This window comes from Malaclemys terrapin, chromosome 12 (genome assembly GCF_027887155.1).
Source record: "Malaclemys terrapin pileata isolate rMalTer1 chromosome 12, rMalTer1.hap1, whole genome shotgun sequence".
In the NCBI taxonomy this organism is placed as follows: domain Eukaryota; kingdom Metazoa; phylum Chordata; order Testudines; family Emydidae; genus Malaclemys; species Malaclemys terrapin.
The window spans coordinates 30,227,580-30,248,261 of record NC_071516.1 but is presented as its reverse complement, the minus strand read 5'-3'; the positions used below and the strand labels follow the sequence as shown (position 1 = coordinate 30,248,261).

General features: G+C 52.1%; 1 protein-coding gene across 2 annotated transcripts in view; it reads left to right on the top strand.

The window, feature by feature from the left end:
- The first annotated feature begins 1,848 nt into the window (after window positions 1-1,848).
- The window catches only part of MYH7B (myosin heavy chain 7B), a 52,690-nt gene continuing 33,856 nt past the window's right edge, over window positions 1,849-20,682 (top strand). The window contains exons 1-11 of one of the 2 annotated variants that reach the window (XM_054045581.1): window positions 1,849-2,011; window positions 2,872-2,975; window positions 7,167-7,310; window positions 8,423-8,579; window positions 9,542-9,569; window positions 11,242-11,338; window positions 12,135-12,158; window positions 16,449-16,541; window positions 17,545-17,608; window positions 17,722-17,820; window positions 19,270-19,373. In XM_054045581.1, the coding sequence (XP_053901556.1) occupies window positions 1,915-2,011; window positions 2,872-2,975; window positions 7,167-7,310; window positions 8,423-8,579; window positions 9,542-9,569; window positions 11,242-11,338; window positions 12,135-12,158; window positions 16,449-16,541; window positions 17,545-17,608; window positions 17,722-17,820; window positions 19,270-19,373 (1,011 nt within the window). In that variant the 5' untranslated portion in view covers window positions 1,849-1,914. Of the gene's footprint in view, window positions 2,012-2,871; window positions 2,976-7,166; window positions 7,311-8,422; window positions 8,580-9,541; window positions 9,570-11,241; window positions 11,339-12,134; window positions 12,159-16,448; window positions 16,542-17,544; window positions 17,609-17,721; window positions 17,821-19,269; window positions 19,374-20,682 lie in introns of those variants that run through there. The other variant, XM_054045583.1, reaches the window with a different exon arrangement.

Below are 20,682 nucleotides of genomic sequence, written 5' to 3'. Positions count from 1 at the left end.
GTCAGGGTTGGGAGAGCTTCAGTGTTATCAGCTAGACCTGGCCACACAGGACAACCCCAGATCCCAAGACCCCTCTGAAATCTGGGGCAGTTTGGATCCAGAAGCCGAGTTGGATTTCACAGCTGCCTGGTATATCGCCAAAGGGCTGAGCCCACTCACTGGAGCCCATCACTGTCAAAAGTTCACATCTGGGTGCAGATTTCAAGGCTACAGCCCATCTGTACTGCAGACAGTATCTGGGCGCATGGTGCTTTCATTCAACTGGCCTCACTGAATTCAGTGGGGTCGCCATGGTGCGATGGGAGATTTGGTCCCTTTTTTAAATATCACTTAAGGCAATTCTGCTCCAGCAAGAGAAAAGGCTCTCAGGTGTCTAACATTGGGTGCCAAACGTTCTAGAGTCAATTACCTTCCCAGGAACCAACCCGAGCCCTGTGAGAAGAAGGAAAGCAGAAAAGAGCTAAACATACTGCTCCAGACGTGTACTCCTTCCTTAGTTCTATGCCCATTGAAATCAGTGGGAGCTTGGCCTTGGGAAAGGCAGAGGAAAAAGCTCAGGGCATGTGTGGCTTCGAGATCAGTGTGGGAGCAGTTGTGCTCACCCAGGCAGTGCTTCTCCTGGCACTGAGGGGTGTGGCAAGACACAGACAATGTCAGGTGAAGGCAGAGGAGAGAGATAGAGCCCTTGTACCTCTGCTCCATGCTGCTCCCCTGCAGATCAGCAAGGCACAGGCTGGCTTGGAGAGCGGTGCTGACTCCCAAGACTGGAGCCTCCCTCTGCCTTTGTACTCGCCTGACAATACAGGAGTAAAAATAACCAGCCCGCATTCGCAGTGAGATAAAAGCGAGGTTTGCCTTTTGTGTCTCTCTGGGCAGGAGGACAGCAGCACCAATGGAGCTGCGTGGATGTGACACATGGGAATTTCTGACATATCTCTTCCCACTCTGACCTTGACAGACACAATAAAAAGGGGCTTCACTGCACACCCACAGCCAATCAGTCCTATAACCAAGGTTGGTAATAAAGAGCATGTCTGTGTGCATGCTTCTCTGTGCTGCTAACCCGCTTCCCCGCCAGCAGGACAGGAGCTCCAGAGGGACAGGACTGGGTACTAACTGGGGGGTGCAGAGAGGGTGGGTCGGAGCAGCCTGAATCTGAGATAGATGGGATGTAGGAAAGAGCGTATTTAATGAGATCTGGGGAATCTGGGAAGTTCCTGGTACCAGCGCTTGTTACAATGCTTGAATCGATGCGGCATTTCTCAGTTCTGTTGCATGGTATTGTATTGTATGGAGGATAGGAAATAATGCCACAATATTGCTTGTCAGCGCAGCTGCTATGGCAGCCGCCTAGAAGGCACTCGAGAGCTTTCAGGGGTTAACGCTCTCACCCTTCTTTTTCCTGGTCTCCACTCCAATATTTACTTTGGAGCAGGGACCCTTGTATTCTTATGGGGTTTGCAAAAGTGGCACTGCCTCTGAGGAGCTACAGAGCAGGAACTGCGCTGCCAGAGGTGATCGTGAAAAGCGGGCTTCTCTCTGCCGCCTTGGCTGCTGGTGGAAATCCAAATGTGCAGTGGGTAGATTTCAGCAGACTCAGGATCCAAGCTCTGTTTCCACCCACTAAGAGAGACAGCCGAGATGTGCATTGCAATATAGATGGTAGGCGTACAGTGTGGTTAGTAATTACATTGGCAGATCTGGGGCTGTTTATTACTGCTGTTATCCTCCTGGGCCCTCTTAAGTTCATGGAATGTTTGAAAATTGTATCTGCCCTCTGTAAGCAGCCTGTGGACTGGCATTGTCTCTCTGGACTGACTCTGTGTCTCTACTTTCCCTCCATTTCAGGGCTCACAAGTCTTTGGCTTCTTCTTTCTTTGCTGCTGCCCAGTCTTCTCCCTCCCGGCAGGCAAGATGGCTATGCTGGACTTGAGCGAGTTCGGGGAGGCTGCTGACTTCCTCCGGAAGAGCTACACAGAGCAGCTCAAGCTTCAAACTATCCCATTCGATGGTAAGATCAGCAGCACCTTGAGCCTGGCACATGCTGGTCACATGGGCTCTCATGTCCATGGCCTGGTTTGCAGAGTATTCCCAGCTCCCTTCCCAGTGTTGTGGACCCTGGTAGGGTTTTGTAGCATCATTTTGTCCCGTGCTTCTCGTACGCTCCTGCAGCAGTGGAATCCCCCCACCTGCAGCCCTGCTCTTGTGCTCACTGGTAAGAAGTCAGAGGACCAGAATAACTCAGTGTTAGTGAAAGGCGGCAGCTGCTTTTGGCAGTCACTGTGGTTCTCAGTGTGGAGGGTAACAAGGTGGCTGTTGATCTGCGCCTAGGTAAAGTGCCCAGAAGGACTGAGGGAGCCAGCAATGCCCGTTCCACAGAAACAGATCTCAGCAAAGCCCTCCTCCCATTTCACTTTGGTGATGAACAGGGATCATCATAGATTTGGGTGACAGATTCTTCATATTATCTTTCCACTCCTTCCATCGCCATTGCTGCACAGCTAGAGTGTGCCTGGGATAAAAAAGCCCTGGATTTGTGCCAGGATACATTTTGGAGGGCTAATAAATAAATCGGGGGGAGGGATGAATTTTGTATTCCCTAAACTGTGTTTTCCACATGTCTCCCCAAAAATGCAGCAAACAACAGACCAGAATCAATCTTAGCATTAATTGGGGAAAATTAAACAAGCACCCAGCATGAAAACTCCCAGGAAATACCGGTCAAATGACCACAAACACTGGAAGGAAAAAACAAATGTCCCTTAATATTGCTAGATTGTGTTCTTACTGCTCTCTGGAAGCTAGTGACAAGAGCAAACAGTTCCCTTCGCTTCAGACTGAGTTTTCTTCTCTTTTCTTTTGGACCTGAAGGTAAGAAACGAGCTTGGATCCCAGATGACAAGGAAGCCTATGTTGAGGTTGAAATCAAAGAAATCTCTGGTGGCAAAGTCATCGTGGAAACCAAAAATAAAGACGTAAGCAAAACAATCCTGATTTTTAAAGTTTGGTTTTCGAAGGATGGCCATAGGAATGGGGGAAAGAAGCACAGAGGAAAGGAATGCATGGGGGAGGGGGGGCACGTATGTGTGAACAGCTCATTTCTGAAACTAGACAAGTTCTTACTTATAGCACGTAAGTGATCAACCTGCGATCAGTCAGCTCCGTAGTGTAAATGGATTTTGTTACACCGTAATGTACAATATGCTGTCTGACTTGCCAAACATGCCAGGGCTTCAATAAACCAGCATCAAATGTTCAGTTTCAAAAAGTCCTCTCTAAACAACAGACTGCAAGAATGACAGTAGGGCTTCCCCAGCCTAGATCAGCTGGCATCTTAACAGCTGTAACAATAGCCAACAGGAGACGTCTGCTCCGTTTGCAAACAGCCAGTTGCTCCCTTGGACAAAATTATTCAGCTAATCTTGAGAGAAAACCATTCAAAGCAGGAAATAAGGGAAACTGGTGTAAATCTGGAGTTACTCCGAATTTACACCAGTACTATAGAGAGCAGACTTTGTCCAACATTTTAATGAACTAACTACATTGCTTGGAGGGATCACCATAGCACTCAGTGTCACAGTATCTGGGTACCTCAGTTTCATTATAGTGTTTAGATACATATGACTAAGAGGTTGTTAAATTATAATACACATAGAGCCAGATTCTGAACTCTGCTCCACCCACATCAATCCATTGGGCCTGATCTCACTTACACCAGTGGCAATCAGGAGTGAGTCGTCAGAAATCAAGGGAGTTACACCCGCATAGGGTCGCTGGGAGATTGGAATGAGACCCATGGAACTCCAGAACTACACTGGTGTAAGATCACAATCTGCTCCAGTCAATTTCTACTTACTAAAATAATATATGGTAAAAATAATTTCTGGGACGGATTCTCCACTCCATTAGAACAGTTTTATGACAGTGTAACACCACTTCTCAACTAGGGTGACAAGATGTCCCGATAAAATCGGGACCGTCCCAATGTTTCGGGGTGTGTCCCGCGTCCCGACCGATCTTTGGTCAGGACGCAAATTGTTCCGATATCCGCCGGCAGCGCTTTTTTTTGCTCCGCTGGCAGGGACTGACTGGCCTCTCCCCCCCCCCCGTGTCCCGATTTTTTCTTTCCCTCATCTGGCCACCCTACTTCTCAACAGAGTAACACCAGTGTAAAACTGGAGTAACTGAACAGAGAGTCATGTCCTATGTACCCAGTGAACTATGTATTTCTTTGTTTGCCTTGCTATGGTGCTAGTCAATGTAATGAGCAATAGCTTACGTCTGTCAAAATCTTGAACTGGTTGGAAAACAGATTTTCTGTTCCATGAAAAATTTTGAGATTTCAAAACAACTTTCATTCTGAATTGGAACAAAAAGTCAAAACTCCGAAGTATTTCACAAAATGAAATGCCCTCAAAAACTGTTTCAGGTCAACCGAAACATTTTATTTCAATAAGTTTCATTCGATTTCGACTCTTTTTAATTTAAAAAAATATATAAAGTAAAGTAAATTTCAAAACAAAAAGTCATTTCAAAATGAAAAATCGAGATGGGATGTTTTGGTGTTTTCAAAACGTTTGTTTCCATTGTTTTCTAATTGAAACTTCATCAAAATCAATACAATTTAAACAAACAAAACCAAAAAAATCCGTTTCATTGCAATGGCATTTTCCAACAGAAAACTGTTGTGACAAAATTTTTCCAAGCAGGTCTATCTAAATCTCTAAGCCTGCCTAAATTCTGCTTCTGGGTAATGTGAGAGCTATTCCAGTACTTAGATGTATAGGCTTAAATCAAGACACTGACAAGGGATGGTCTGTACATGTCGGCTGTTTAACGCTCCCTGTACCATATTCTTTGAGATGACCCGTAACCGGACTGCCCCATGGCCCCACTGCCCATGAAAGGAGTAAGGCACGTAGCAGCAGGAGCACTCAGCACTGACCGGTAGCACTGGATGGAAAAGAGCTGTTAGAGCAGCCGGGCCATGTGCCGGGGCCCAGGGCAGGCCCATGCTCTAGAGCACGCCTTCTGGTATTTCTGATCTCTCGCAGTGGGTTGCTCAGACAGTGCGATAAGCTTCCTCAAGAAGCAAGAAGGAGTCCGTGCCTGGGGGGAGGAATATGGCAATTTTGGCAGGTAGTAGGGGGGTCTGGCCAGATGCTCATCACCAGAGTGGCATGGTTGGCAGCTGGGAGGTCTGGCCAGAGGCAGATGGCACAGGGGAAGGGGTTGGCAGCTGGGGTGTGGACAGCAGGGCTGCTTTTCACGGGGGAAGTGGAGTGGCATGAGAGCCACTCCATGGCCCTCCTTTGTCCTGTGCCCAGTGTCCCTCCTCCACCCTCACATTGCTCTGCCCCAGCAGGAGCTGCACATGGTGCTCCGGCTTGTCGTACATTAGCTGCGTGCTCCTCTGGAAGAACCCTGTGGGGGGGCAGAAAGCATGTTTTACTGCTCAGTGCAACAACAAAAAAGCCTCTCTCAGCACTGCAGGCTGGGAACCTGATGCTTTATTTAACTGCAGAGTGGGAGAAACTCCCATTGGCTAAATAGGAGGTAAGGCAAGGGCGGAGCATGGCTCCATCCTATAATACGTTGGCTAACCCACTGACCCTATCATGACCACTTTCTTACAGCTGGGCTGCTGGAGACGAGGCAAGGGAATGGGCCCTGGCAGCTAGGGAGACTGGGAGGGGAGCCCTGCTCTGAAACATACCCCTGTGAAAGGACAGTGCAGGGCAGCCCCTGTCTGTGCTCTGGGGGAGTCCATGTCATGGGAACTAGTTACATGGCTCCAGATGGGATTGGGGCTTGGTCTCCTGAGGCGCTAGATGCTGCTGTTTTTTCGATGTGCCAGCCCTGTAAAATCACCCTGGGCCCTGAGCCAGTCCTTTCCTTCCCACCCATCATCCCCAAAGACAGAGGCCAATTCCGCCCCAGTGACACTGTTAGCTTTGCTGGCTTTGCACGGCTGTCCCTGACCCGCATGGTGCAAGCAGCTCTGTGGGAGGAGCAGACAGCAGTGACCGCCCTGTTTTGTCATGTAGGCTCCCCTGTGCTCTGACTCCGACGCAGGGGGAGCAGGTCTGCAGAGCCAGACGGGGCCACAGTCACCGGGTGCATTCTCAGTGCAGTGCTGAGCATGCCTCTGGAGTGGAACGAGCTCACCCCTCAGAGCAGGTCTCCTCTACCACTTACGTCACCGAGGGGTGTGAAGCAGACTCCTTCCGCCACGAGCAATTTAAGTGCTGTCCACACCGGCGCTGTGGCGATGGGAGACACTCTCCCGCCAACAAAGCATCTGCTTTTCGCGGAGGTGCGGTAATTACATCTCCTCTCAGCATAGGGCAACTTCACCAGACGCGCTGCAGTGACCCAGCTGCACTGGTGCAACCACACCAATGTAGCACTTCTAGTGCAGATAGAGTGACCAGATGCCCCGATTTTATAGGAACTGTCCCGATTTTTGGGTCTTTTTCTTATATAGGCTCCTATTACCCCGCATCCCCTGTCCCGATTTTTTACACTTGCTGTCTGGTCACCCTAAGCACAGACCTGCCCTTGGTCTCCAGCACAATTGTCTCCTGCAGGTGCCCTCTTGTAGCATGAGCTCAGGTGCCCAGCAAATACCCCTCGCTCCCTTGCGTTCCATATCCAGATTAGGTCATTTGTGTCATTCTCCCCTTGGCAAAAGCCAAGCCCTGCTTTTCCAAACAGTCACCACTGATGTATTCAGGCACTGCACTTCCTCCCCAGCCTGGGGGCACTGTGCCCAGCTGAGCAAAGATGTTTCACTGCCTGCCCTCGGGAGGAAAGCAGGGATGGAGACCAGGCCGGGGGTGAGGGGATGGCATCAGAGATCTGCATTCTCCTTAGACACTGCCGGGGCAGCTAGAATCTGGCCTCAGAGAGTCACAGGAGGGTATGAGGCCCAGACACGAGACTGGGCTAGATGTTGCGTCCCTTTACACTGGAGTGAATCTGGAGTGCTTCCACCAGCAGGATTTACTGTGGTGTAAATGAGATCAGAATCAAGCCCTTTGCACGACAGATGGGAGCAAACAGCGTGGTGTCCTGTCAGTGCTAATGGTGATTGCAGGGCCTGGTCCCAGCTGGAAGGAACCAAGGACAAACTCAGGCTCCCCTGCTTTGCTTCCTCCCTGCAGACCCGGGTTGTCAAGGAGGACGACATCCAGCAGATGAACCCTCCCAAGTTTGATATGATTGAGGACATGGCCATGCTAACGCACCTCAACGAGGCCTCAGTGCTATACAACCTGAAGCGCCGCTACGCTCACTGGATGATCTATGTAAGTGAAGCTGTACAGGGCGTGAGGGTGACACGTAGAGCCCTGGCCAGCACACTCAGAAGTCAATGCTGATTCAAATGGCACCAACTCAAAACTACCATAGATTTCTCCCCTTGATTGTCCCAGATTACTGGCTATCCCAGCCAGGGTCATGTCGAATCAGGATAGCTATGCCCTGGATTTGTCATGCCTCGGGAACCCCTCCCACTCAGTATTCCTTGTGACATGGGAGTCATATAGATGCATTAGAAATCCTCAGGCAGACTTAGGTAGAAAAAGAGGTAGATTTATATGCACTGATTAGACTCACTTGGAAAACATATTAAAGAGAAATAAGCCTCCGGGCTGATCTCGGGATGCCAGGTGAAGAGACTCGCTCACCACGGAGTCTGCAAAACAAAACACAATTCAAGATGCTTCCCCAAATTCCTAACACTGGAAGGATTTCTAGATAAGCAGGGGTGGCTCTAGCTTTTTTGCCGCCCCAAGCACAGCAGGCAGGCTGCCTTTGGCGGCGCACCTGTGGGAGGTCCCCGGTCCCACGGATTCGGCGGCATGCCTGCGGGAGGTCCGCTAGTCCCGTGGCTTCAGCATACCCGCTGCCAAATTGCCGCCGAATCCACGGGACCGGCGGACCTCCCGCAGGCAAGCCACCGAAGGTAGCCTGACTGCTGCCCTCGCAGGGACCGGCAGGGCGTCCCCTGCAGCTTGCCGCCCCAGGCATGCGCTTGGAGTGCTGGTGCCTGGAGCCGCCGTTGAAGATAAGGCTAAAGCTGGCTGCCCTGAGGACATCCGAGGAGACGCTAACGGTGGCTTTCCAGGAGGGAAAGCTGCCTGGGTGGAGGGGATAGCGATGGATAGACCTGCTGCCCATGGGGTGGGAGAGGAATGTCACCATTAAGGTAAGGTAGGTTGGCAGCACAAGGGAATATCGCTGTTAAGGCTGGTTGCATCCTTGTTCTGAAATAGGCTAAGGAAGCAGCATGGTGCAGACAGGTGGGCTCCATTGCGGCATCTCTAGCTCTGAGCCCAGTGGCTTTGAAAAGTCTTTGTCCTGCTGTGTTGAGGCAGCTGTGTCCCTCTGCACTCACTTGCCTCCTCTCTGCTCTCAGACCTATTCAGGTTTGTTCTGTGTCACCATAAACCCCTACAAGTGGCTGCCAGTCTACACCTCCCCCGTGGTAGCAGCCTATAAGGGCAAGCGGAGGTCAGAGGTCCCGCCCCACATCTACTCCATTGCAGACAACGCCTACAACGACATGTTGCGCAGTAAGCTTCTATCTTTCCTCCCTCTCCTCCCTGTGCTCGCCCCCCAGCGGAGGCGGGACCTTGTTCACTGGGAGGGAGACTGCGGGGAGGGCATTGTGGCATCACCTCACAAGAGGAAACTAATGCACAGTAGCACAGATGGGCCTGGATCAAGCCCAGCTCCAGAGAAACCCGACCGTCTGTGTCCGGACTGGGCTCAGAACGGGAGTTCTGGACCACTGTTAAAAACACTGATTACAAGCAAGTCTGACCAGTAACCAATAGCACCTTTCCTCCAGCAAAACAGACTCTGGGTGGGCGTCAGAGCCTGTACCTCGAGGGATCACCACACGCAGCCCTGGCATTTAGCTGGCCTGAACCAGGCTGCCCAGCCCCCATGGTGCCATGTAACAATCCCCTAAAAGGGGATACGACCCATAAATTACCTTGGCTGGACAGTCAGGGTGATGAGGAGAAAGGGCACCTACCTGCATGGACTCTGGGCTGCTCTGGCAGTGCTGAGGCCAGGGCCTTGGCAGCACAGTGGGCTGGCGCAGGCTTGTGCTGTGGGGCCAGGTCTAGAGAAGGAGGGGAAGATACAGCAGGATAAAAAGAAACACTCTAGAAATGTCAAGACACCAGGATACTTCTTCCCAGGGGTGCCAGTCCCCTGGAGCCTGAGGGAACTCCCGCACCCACAGCCTCATTTTGGACCTTTCGGACTGGGAAAGCTTGGTGTTAATAAGTCAGGTGAACATAGTCACCAGCCCAGCCAGGAGGGGCTGTGGATGAAGGGGGAATCCTCAGGGTCACTGACCAGCCAGGAGGGGCTGTGGATGAGGGGGAATACCATGGTCACTGACCAGACAGGTGGGGCTGTGGATGAACAGGGAAAACGCAGACCCACGGCAGCCCTGGAGCATTCTCAGAGCTCCAAGCGATCTCGGTATGTTTCAGTCTAACACTGGCTCTTTCTTTTCCAGATCGTGAGAACCAGTCCATGCTCATCACGTAAGTGACCCATGCTTCCCTTCGTTGGCCATTGTTCCCTGCCTGCATTGTACGTGTCTCTGGGTTAGGCTCCTGGGCCCAATTCTTCTGCGGGGCGGGGTGGGGGGGGGGGAGGATGAATGAGAGGACTGCAGGATACAAGTTGTCTTTGGAGTCCCTGGCAGTGGTTTACTCTCCTCTGTCATTTGGACTGACCCATTGACTAGCAGCCTTCCCCCCATGAGATGTGATGCCCCCAGCTGCATCCCCTCACAACTGTCAGACCACTTGGCTCCTCATGAGGTCCCCAGCCAGGCCTCGCTGGCTGCCACCCCCCCCAAACAAGTCTCCGTCACACCCCCACCATCGGCTGCCAGAGCCCCTCCAGGGCAGCCCATCTGGTGACAGTGGCAAGGGCCGCTGCTCACCCTGCGCTTGGTGCTGGCATCACAGAGCAGGAATCTCCCAAGCGGGTCCCCTGGAGCAATGTGTTTCCCAGTCTCAGCCCCGGGGTGTGTGGTGCTAGCCCACAGCTTGGGGAGCTAAGGCCTTGTGCCCGGGAGGAACATGCATGGTGCTCCTGAACAGGACTGGTGGGCAGAGGAGGCAGCCAGGCCCAGGAGCGTCATGGGGGAGGGGGCAGGCAATTTAAGTTCAAGTGACATATAGATGAGGGCTATATAAAGTTCTCTGAAGGGCCCTACCCTGCTGCCAGGAGCCACTGACATTTTTAGCCTCAGCCATGGCCTAATTAGGTAACGCAGGGGCTGAGGCGGGAGATGCTTGGCTCTTGTCCTGCGGCAGCTCCCCCCACACCCATCCCTGCTCTTTGTGATCTGGGATTACAATAGAAGAGCAGCTAACTCTAGGCATGAAATCACTGCAAGGCCTCGTGAGCCAGTGCCAGCGGGCAGCGCAGACCAGGGCAGCAGGAATTGCCTAGCCCGCCTGCTAAAGAAGCCAGCCCCCGGGTCTCACCTGGACTCCTGGCCCTCCTCTGTAAACCGAGTGGGCTCCCTCTGGGGGGTGAGGGAGGGCAGAGTATGTTCCACAGACCATAGGAGCCCCTCACCCCACAGGGAACTGTGGGTGAAAGTGTCAAAGCCTGAGCTGTAGCAGGAGGGGGCCGGCTCCTTGCTGAGCCCCCGGAGCGCTGAAGTTCATACCAAGCGTGCAACAGACCAGGAGGAGCCTGGGGAGGGGGAGACTTCCCCACCTGGCACTGTGTGGAGTCACTGGCCATGTCTGCAGTGGTGATTTGCCCCAGTGTCAGCCTCGGGGGGGCTGCCCTTGGTGGAGCCGCCCCATTACAGCTCCCTAATGCAGCTGGGCAAAGCCCAGACGGGCAGTGGCGCCGCTCGCGCTGGGTTCACACCAGGAGAGGTCACTCACTCCGCTGCAAAGTCCAGCAGCTTTGCCCGTCTGTTCTAGGGGATTGTGCCAGTGCAGCACCACAGGGGCTGAGCCCGGTGGTTGAAACCCCCACATTGCCCCCGTGCAGAGCGTTAGCCAATGGGAAGGGACCACGGGCTGCTCAGGGCCAGACAGGGCCGAACATCTCCCTCGGAGATTTCCTTTTTATATGACACCGCTGGGGGGGCTGGGCCGTGTCCTTAGTTTTCTGAGTCTCTGTGTAAAGGTTTTGCCTGACTCTGCCTCATTTTCTTGATCTGTGTATTTCTGTTACCCTAAGCGGAGAATCTGGTGCTGGTAAGACTGTAAACACCAAGCGGGTCATTCAGTACTTTGCCATTGTCGCAGCCCTGGGCGACACGCCGGGCAAGAAAGGAGTAAGACCCTCATTTGAAACACACTTTGGCTGTTTTCTTTTTCTTTTTTTTTCTTCTTTTTCTTTTTTTGTAACTTTTTGCATTTGGAAGCGTGTTTGGATCTGGCCCCTCACGGGCTTTGCTTTTCCTTTGACTTTTGAACAAGCAAGGCTTGAAACAACTGATCTTGGGGAAATGGAGTTTTTAAGTGGCTCACCAAACTGATCAGCCACACCGGGGTCTTTTGGGCCCACCTTTTCCTTCACCCCAACATATTTTCTTTTTCAGACACTGTAAAGGGGCCCTCCCATTTCCACCCCTGTCTCTTTTAAGCCTTGCTTTTTGCCTTTTTCCCCCTTTTCTCTTTTTTGTTCTTTTGTTCATTTTGGTCCTTTTCCATCTTCTGCTTTTTCTTGCTCTTGTTTTGGTTCTTTCTCGCATTTCTTTGGTGTTGGTTATTTTTGAGATCCCTTGCAATTGCTTATTCCTTCTGGGTACTTGATGCCTCAGCCTGCTTTCCCTTGCAGAAGCAGACTGGTTGTTTCAGGTATTGGATAAGCAATTCTCCAGCATTGTTTTTCCTTTCCTCTTCCCTGGGTTTGGATTTAACTGTTCCTGCTTTTTGGTGCTTTTCTTCTTTTTCTTGAGCTAATCTATTTAACATATTTTTGGTGTATTTTTTGAAATTTAATCCTTCGATTTTTTTGGACCGTTTTAGTAACTAAATTTTAACGCCCTGCTATTTTGATTGATGCGTTCTGTGATTCTGACCTGTCCCTTCTGGAATTCTAAAGACAGTTTTCTTTCCTTTTTCTAGCAAGCTCCTGCCACTAAAACTGGGGTAAGTGTTACAGGGAATAGGGGCCACTCCTCAAATGAGCAGCCAGGCTTGGTAAGCAGCACCTTGTTAATTCCCACTAGTGGTGGAGAAGTGTTGGGCCTTTTCTGAGCTCACTTGTGCCAGTGCAAGTTAAGAGTAACTGCAGTGATGTCAATGGAATGGTATCATTGTGAAACTGACACGAGATCAGAATCAGGCCCCTGTGTACCGCACTGCATTTTCTGAGGTGACAAGGCAGTATTGCAGCTGGAAAATGCTCTTGTGGTTGCTGAGAGGATCCAGGGAGGCTGCGTGTCTCTTTGTAGAGCAGCTTCTCTTTCAGTGGAGGGATCACTGTCACCAGGATTGGGATCTGCACATTGCAGGGCATTGAGTCAGGCTGGGATTTTCTATCCTGCCCTGGGGATGGAGTTTCTTTAGCTCCCAGTTCACTTCAAGCCTGTCTCACCGCCTCAGTGGAACGGGGGCTGGAAGTTATTGCCAGGCTGTGGCTCTGTGAGAGGTTGCATTGCAAACCAGAAATGTCTAAAAAGGGCCAGTCCTGAAGCAGTTAAGCTCTCGCTGACTTCCTCAGGCATTGACCTGAGTACGGCCTTCACTACCAGCCCTTGGGGTCCAGATGGCAGTGGCTGCTTGCTTTGGGAGGGTACCTCATTTAAATGAGAGTAACTGTTAAACTTTGGGGCCAGAGCACTGAGCGGAACCCCAGGAGCCTAGTTTCACTCTGTCATGCACATCCCCTACTTTAAATCTGGATAGTTTAGCAGTAACATGTCCCTAATCCCAATGGGTAACAGTTTGTCGGTGGTGCTGGGGGTGGGGAGTGAGGACCTAGGGTGCTGCACAAACGGTTGCATTTACAATGGTAGCTGTACATCGAAAATATCATCGTCCAAAGCCCAAGTGGCTCCGTTATGCAGTATATAACTCTGGCTCCCATGTTACACCTGCCCAACGGACCAGTGTGCTGTGCTCCAGGGTCCCCCAGTCCAGCTCTGCATTGGAGGGTAAAGTGCTTGTGAATCACAGCATCACGTAAAGAGCCATGTAATCAAAGGGCTGCGAGCCCATGGTGGGCTGCAGGCAGTACAGTCAATAAGGCTGGATGAATCCGTCCAGTGGGAGCTGCCCTGAACCCGAGCCCACATCTGCTCCTCCCGTCTCAAGGTTATACGTGAACTAGACAGCTGTTTTCTCTAACATATCCCTTCAAAGGCAATCTGTTCCAATATTAGCAGCCAGCTATCTTGGATTCAATGTGATCTCAGAGCAACAGAGAGAGGATGGGAGGGGGTTAGATCATATTCCCAGGTAAGAAACTGTGCTAGCTGGAGTTAAGAAAGCTAATCTGGATCAGTGACCTCAGGAAAATAACCTTCAGAGCACACTGCAGTGACCAGAAACTTCAGAGTTAAGGTTCCAGTCCAACCCCAAACAACTGTAAGGGCACATGCTGTGCACCCTGTATGCTAGGCAGAGGCATGTCTATGGCCAGGATTGCTGCTAGTTGACACTCAACCCTGGAAATCACAGTGATTTGCCTAGGGACCCTGATAGCTGAGATACTTTAAACCCCGTCCCTTGGTGTTTCATCTGTGGATGCAAACACCGGAAACCATGGCCAGTGCGGCTGAGACATCGGAGGATATGTAGCCCAGTTGCAGTGAGATAAGGCTTCAGCACTTCTGCTGGCTCAGGGAGCTGAGCCCTGTGGCTAGTAAAAGGTGCAAATGGCTGGCCAAAGTCCAGTGTGCGGTGTGAGGAGAGTGTGCTGGGCTGGCCAAGCAGGAGCTGGTCAGTCTTGGGCATGTGTTCGAAGGGAAAGGGGAGGGATATTGCAGATGGTGCCCGGCAGGGAGGTGGCCCATGTGTAGTGGGTTAATAGTAGTCACGGCTGTGTGCCTAAAATAGCAGTGCCTTGGAAGCATGCAGCACTGGCGTACCCTTGTCTCAGGAGTGGGGGCGAAGGGTGGCCGGGGGTACATGTGCAGAGTTTAGGTTATTTGGGGTATTTTCCAAGAATGGGGTGGGGTTTAAGCAAATTTCCCAGTTTGCTGACTTTAAATTATCGATAGAGATTTAAAACTTGAATTTCACCTTCTAGTTAGCAAAGTGTTTGTCTGGGTGTTTCTTACGTGGGCCATTTTTAACCCACGATGTACATTATCATTGGCTTGGAAGTGACAGGCTGGCTATGTCCTGGGGTGACAAGTGAAATCAGCTCACTGCTAGTCTCCCTTCTCCCAAGCCCCCCATCAAACAAAGCCATCCAGGGCGGGTGGGCTGCAGCCTCTCCGCTCAGGGGCAGGTAGCACAGTGAGGATGCAGGGGGAGAGGTCAGCAGGGGGCGCCACTGAACATTTCCAGAGCTCCGGGCAAAGCAGGAACTAAGTCATGAGCCAGTCTGCTCTCCTGCACCAGTTGGTCCTGACTGGTGGTGTCCTAATAAATCCCCCGAGTTCTATAAGAAAGCATTGCAGTACTTAGCTACCACGTGTGGGGATCGGGAGACCCAATTCACTCAGCTCTCTGATGTTCTTTGAGAGGAGAGGTGCTAATTAATAATAATTAACAAGGGATACACAGCCCTACGTGCAATATAAGGCCACATAGTGTGGGAGAGCTGGGAACAGTATACCCAAGTGCCTCCCTGCCCTCTCATCAGTCCACTAGAGCAGGCCACATGCTTGGGCTCTGCCCCCAGTGTTTATGGCTCAGTGCAAGGAGATTTCTGGGTCAGAAAGCCAGAGGGACTTACTCTAATGAGAGCCTTTGCAAAAAGAGTCTTTGGTGCAACCCCAAATACAAAACCCAGCACCCAGCTTTGGAGTTTCCAGGCGATAGGGTTAACTAACATTCAAACACTGAGATACACTTGTTTGAAAGGTCGGAGCAGGTGCTGCCATGACCTCTGTCAGGTGGATCTGCTGAGGCTGGAGGATATTAGAGAATGAACTGAAAGCTAGGGACAGCTTTGACTCTGGAGAGCCGGCTGCCTCTGTGACATGACATGCTCTTACTGACAAAACTCAGCGCTGTAGTTCTCGGCCCACGCCGCCACCTGGGAAGCTGCAGTAGTAGCTTAGCGTAGTTAGGACTCAGGCGTTTAAAGACACAGTGATGAAAAACACCAGCACTCTGTCTCCACTGTGGCTTCCATGGCTGGTGGCTCTGGTGGAGCGGCACCTGTGGAGAATTACACGTCTTGGGTTCCTGGTGTAGGCAAGGCCCTGCATCCCTTTGGCATGACTAGAGTATCAGGACAGCCTGAGCATTTCGGGGGTACACCTGGCATAGTCAGTGTTCTGCTTGGCTGTATCTGGAGCAGTCGGCAGCAGTCAGATGATGAATAGTGTAAGTGGACTGTAGCTTTATGGAACCATTTGGAAAGCACACCCTACCATATGGAGACAGTGGCTAAGACACAATGGTGTGGTGTAGTACAAAGTTATAATGCCATGGTCTAATTGCTAGGGCACCGGGCTCTGAGTCAGGAAACATGAGTGCTAGTCCCAGCTCTGCTTTTTCTATGACTTCATCGCTCTGTGCCTCAGTTTCCCCTCACACCCTTTGTCTGTCTTGCCTAGTTAGGCTTTAAGCTCTTGGGACAGGCACAGTCTCTTCTGTGTGTTTGTACAGTGCCTGGCACACTGGCCTCCTAGAGGCTACTGTCATACAAATGTAATAACAAGAACATGAGTCTGGGGCTGAGGCATTGCGGTGAAGAGGCCATCAGGGAGTTCTGAAGCTCTCCCCAGCCAATGCCTATAACACTGCACACCACACCACAGCTTTGAGAACGGTTCTGACACGTGTTTAAAGGAAAACTCACCTAGGAATGTTGCAGAGGGTTGTTAATGTCTCTTCCTGGGCTATTTCCTGGACCCCTTCGCTTCCAAAGGCAGGTTTTCTCAGTGCCACGAGCCTTCCTCTCCAGGCCTTTATGGCTATGGCCCCGTCTCAGAGGACTCCCACGTACAGCTGAGCTATTAGCCAAGACCTTTATAGGCACCACTCGCAGGGGAGGAGATGGCCACAGAATTCATGGCCTCAAAGTCCAGCTCTGTTCTCCCCAATGTTAATTAAAAAAATAAGATGTGCTAGGTAGGAAGGCGCCACCCTGGAGACTAAGGCCTTAAGGGAAGCTAGTGAGAGTAGTGGAGGGTTGAAGTACACAGCACTTCCCCCTGCCCTGTGTCCTGCTGCCCCTTAGCTGCATCTGTAGCAACAGAGCCACTGTTACTAATGCCACAGGCACAAGCTGACCCATCCTTTGGCTGCATTTTCTAGGGTACCCTCGAGGATCAAATCATTGAGGCCAACCCTGCTATGGAAGCCTTTGGCAACGCCAAAACCCTGCGAAATGATAACTCCTCGCGCTTTGTAAGTATCCTAGCAGGATGTGTTTGTTAATACACAGGGTTTATAGTTATAGAGCTAACAACGCTCAAGTTATCCATACCCACGCCTGTGTGAGGTGGCCACAGATATCCAGAGCTAGCTTTTACACAGGGAGCAAATCACTGTCAGAACTAGCAACTCTCTCTTCTTTAGATGGGTCGGCTGTAGGGCCAAATCCTTCGCTGCTGTAAAGCGATGCCACTCCCTGATGTTAACTGACCAGGCTAGCTCACTGACTTGTGCCATTTAATTTACACCAGCTGAGGATCTGGCCCTAAAAGGTGAGGCTGGAGTTAGGGGCAGCCCAAGGTCCATCTTGGCTTGGATCAGGCTGTGGGTGATGACTGGCAGTGCCAGGAAGGAGCCTGGCACAAAGAAGAGCGGGGAGAGCTGGAAGTGCCAATGCTGGGAGGTGCCTTAGTGCACTGGTGGTGCAGTTTCCCCTTCATCGAACCCTGGTCCTGGGTTTGGCTCAACCAAACCCCTGGTTCCCATTTATCTCCATACTAATGCACTGGAGACAGTGGAGGCCACAGTGGCATTCTTGGTCCCCTCTGGATTCCCCGATGCACCAGGGACCTGGGAGTGTCGTGGGGTCTCCTGAGCTTGATCAGCAGTAGCAGGCCATGACTCTGCAGGTAATTGTGCTGCAGACCCAGCATCACGCAGCTCTGCCCAGGAGCCAGGGGCTGTCAGGGTCCATCTGCGACCATCCTCTGAGTGCTGCACGAGAGCACAGCCACAGGGAGCAAAGCTCAGGGGATGAGCCCTCTGCTGAGCCAAAAGGGACCAGCACGGGCCCGAGAATTTCACCCAGACACCTTGTATTGAGCCCCAAAGTTGTGTGGCATTAGCATAGGGCAGAGAACAGACAGACCCTTAGCCCTCCCCAGCCGTCTGATTTGTAAGAGCTGCCCACCCGGGACAGCAGCTGTACCTGCCTTAGTTCCTTTGTCCAGCCTAAGCATTTACCTCCTTCCCTTAGGGCAAGTTCATCCGAATCCATTTTGGCCCCTCAGGGAAACTGGCCTCCGCTGACATTGATATCTGTGAGTAAACAGCCTTGCACACCTGCCAATTCAACACGCTCTTTTTCTGCCCTGACACTGGATCAGCTCCAGAAAAAGTCCAATCTGTTTTTTTTTTTCCTGTTTGTTTCTAGACTTGCTGGAAAAATCCAGAGTGATTTTCCAGCAACCCGGTGAGAGAAGCTACCACATCTACTACCAGATCCTGTCTGGGAAGAAACCCGAGCTCCAAGGTAAGCAGCGTCAAAGCAACCGGCTGGGGGGAAACCACAGTGTAAACACATCTGGCCTGGACAACCATAGCCCCCGGTGAAATCAGTGGCCCCCAGGGGGAGGGAGCCCAACTAGCTCCCTTGGAAGGAGGGTGCTGGGGGCAGAGGAGTCGTTACCCAGCGCTGCCCTCTGGGATCTCGCGGTGGGCCCAGAAATGATCCTAACTGGCCCTGCCAGGCTCTGCTGTTGAGCCACCTCTCAGGCACTGAGCGGGGCTGGATCCAGGTGCCGGCTGACAGGAAACCTTTCCGCACCGGAGAGATGCTTGGCAGAGACACGGCATGATAAGCTTCTTGGCTGCCGCCTGTTGATCCTGCTGCTGGCTTGTGAGCAGCACCTTATTAGGCAGGTCTGGAGAGCCGTGGAGCAGTAATCTTATCTGGGGGTCACGAGGGCAGGCACAGCCGCTTCTAAATCAGTCTCCAGCCCAGCAGTATTGCGAAGATAGCAGAAGGGAGCTGGAGCTGCAGAAGAGATGGGCCTTGCGAGGGGCTACCAGGCCTTCCGGAGTCAGACCCACAAGCCAGTCCCATCAAGGGAGCTTGAGCTGAAGCAACAGACCAGAATGGGCTGGGAGTCACACCCAGCCATGCTTCCCTCTTCTGCCCTGGGCAGTTACCGTCAGAGGCTTTCGCCTCAGCCACCCAGCTCTCCCCCTGCCCTGCCCACAGAGACACAGCGAGCGCGCTGCTTAGCAGTGGGAACTGGGCACCAGCAGTACCTGCCACGGCGCCGGGGGCCATTGCTGCAGTGCGGGGGCTGTACCCACAGCCATGCGATGGGCACACTGTGGTGTTAACAAGGGCCTGAGCAATGAGTCCAGGGAAGGGGGAGTGGCAGAGCACTGGCACGCTGGGGCATTACCAGGACACGTGGAGCAAAGGCAGAGCAGGGTAGCTTTCCATTGCTGTTTGGCAGCAGCTGCTCAGCAAGCTGCCTGAGATGGCAGCGCGCGGCCCAGCTGAGCCTCCCCAGGAGCAGTGGGTTTTGTGGCGTGCGCCAGGGCCAGCTGCATGGCGCATGTCGCACTATGGGCGAGGATTGAGGGAGCCTGGGAGATACCAAACATCCCACTGCACTTAGCCTGTGCCCAGAGCACTGCCCTCTTCATGGCTCGCTCCAAGGGGCAGGGCTCCAGCCAGCCTCCAGCTACCTCCCGATGCCTGGGGTGTCCACCTGGGAGCCTAGCCCTCCGCCAGGTTTGCAGGCCAGAGCTCAGCCAAGAGAGGGCATGTCCCACCGCAGAGCCCTGGCTACACTGGGCCCTAGGGCTCATTCCTGGAGCTGTGCAGAGCATTAGGCCCCATCCGGTCCTGCGCCAGCCTTTCTAGTGGTCTACTCTGGAACATAGGTCAGCATGCGGGGGAGCCGACCGTACCTCACATCTTTGTTCTCCTTCCTGCTCCCAGATATGCTGCTGATCTCTCTCAACCCCTACGACTACCACTTCTGCTCGCAAGGCGTAACAACGGTGGACAACCTGGACGATGGCGAGGAGCTCATGGCTACAGACGTATGTATGGGACCTGCGAGACAGAGCAGGGGGGAGGCCTGGGCAGAGGGGAGAATGGCTTTACATGCTCCTGGAGAGAAATGGGGCCATGGCCCAGCTTTGCTCAGATACCGCTGAGCTCTGCTGATATTTTATTAATAGTCACCCTGTGCACATCTCCAGCCCCTGTCCCGCAAGGGCCCCTGAGGTTTGCAGACATTCACTCCCCGGCACTCCCCTGCAGTGAGGGAGGGCACATTCTCAGCCCCACTCCTAGACTGGAAAGCAAGGCACAGCATGGGTAAGGGCCATGTATGGCAGTGTGTGTCATTCCTATCACTGTGCACCCAGAGGGGGTCGTTCCCATGCAAATGGCCAGTGAGACGCATGGCCACCACTGATGCACACAGCCCTAGACACGTAGGTGTGAGCGTCTATTTTGAAAACCACGGAGAGACAGAACCGGGAATAGAACCCGGAGTCCTGGCCCCTGATAGGGGGGCTGCCGGTGGGTGCTCAGCACCCACAGTTTTTCCCCTGTAGGTGCTCCAGCCCTGGAGCACCCATGGAGTCGGAACCTATGACTGAGGATACCGGAAGGAACCCCAGTTTTAGAATGAGACAGGTACTAGTAATGGTGGATTCAGTTATTAGAAATATAGATAGTTGGGTTTGTGATGACCAGGAAAAATGCCTAGTGAATTGCCTGCCTGGTGTGAAGGTAATGGATCTCCCGAGACATCTAGACAGACTTATAGGTAGTGCTGGGGAGGAGCCAGTGGTCATGGTACATGTAGGTATCAGTGACTTAGGGAAATATAGGGGAGAGATCCTGGAGGCCAAATTTAGGCTGCTAAGTAAGAGATTAAAGACTGGGACTTCATGGTAGCATTCTTTAAAATATTTCCATTCTACGCACAAGGCCCGTAAGGCACACAGAACTGCAGGATCTCAATGCATGGATGAGACAGTGGCGTGGGGAGGAGGGATTTAGGTTAATTAGGAACCAGGGAACCTTTTAGGGAAGGATTAGCTTATACAGGAGGGACGGGGCTCCACCCAAACCAAAGCTGAATCAGACTGTGAGCATGTAAAATTAAAAAGGTTGTAGAGGATGTTTTAAACTAAGGGCTGGGGGAAAGCTGACAAGTGTGGAGAGCACACGGTTTGGGTGGGGATGTCTCTTAGGAATGAAATGGGGAACTCTGTATCCTAATAAAGAGGATAGGAAAGAAGTTGGTAAAGTACAGATAGGAGCCAGTGAGGAACAGTCAAGTGTAAAAGAGTCACATTTATATATAGCACCTGAAGGCAAACAACTGAATATTGA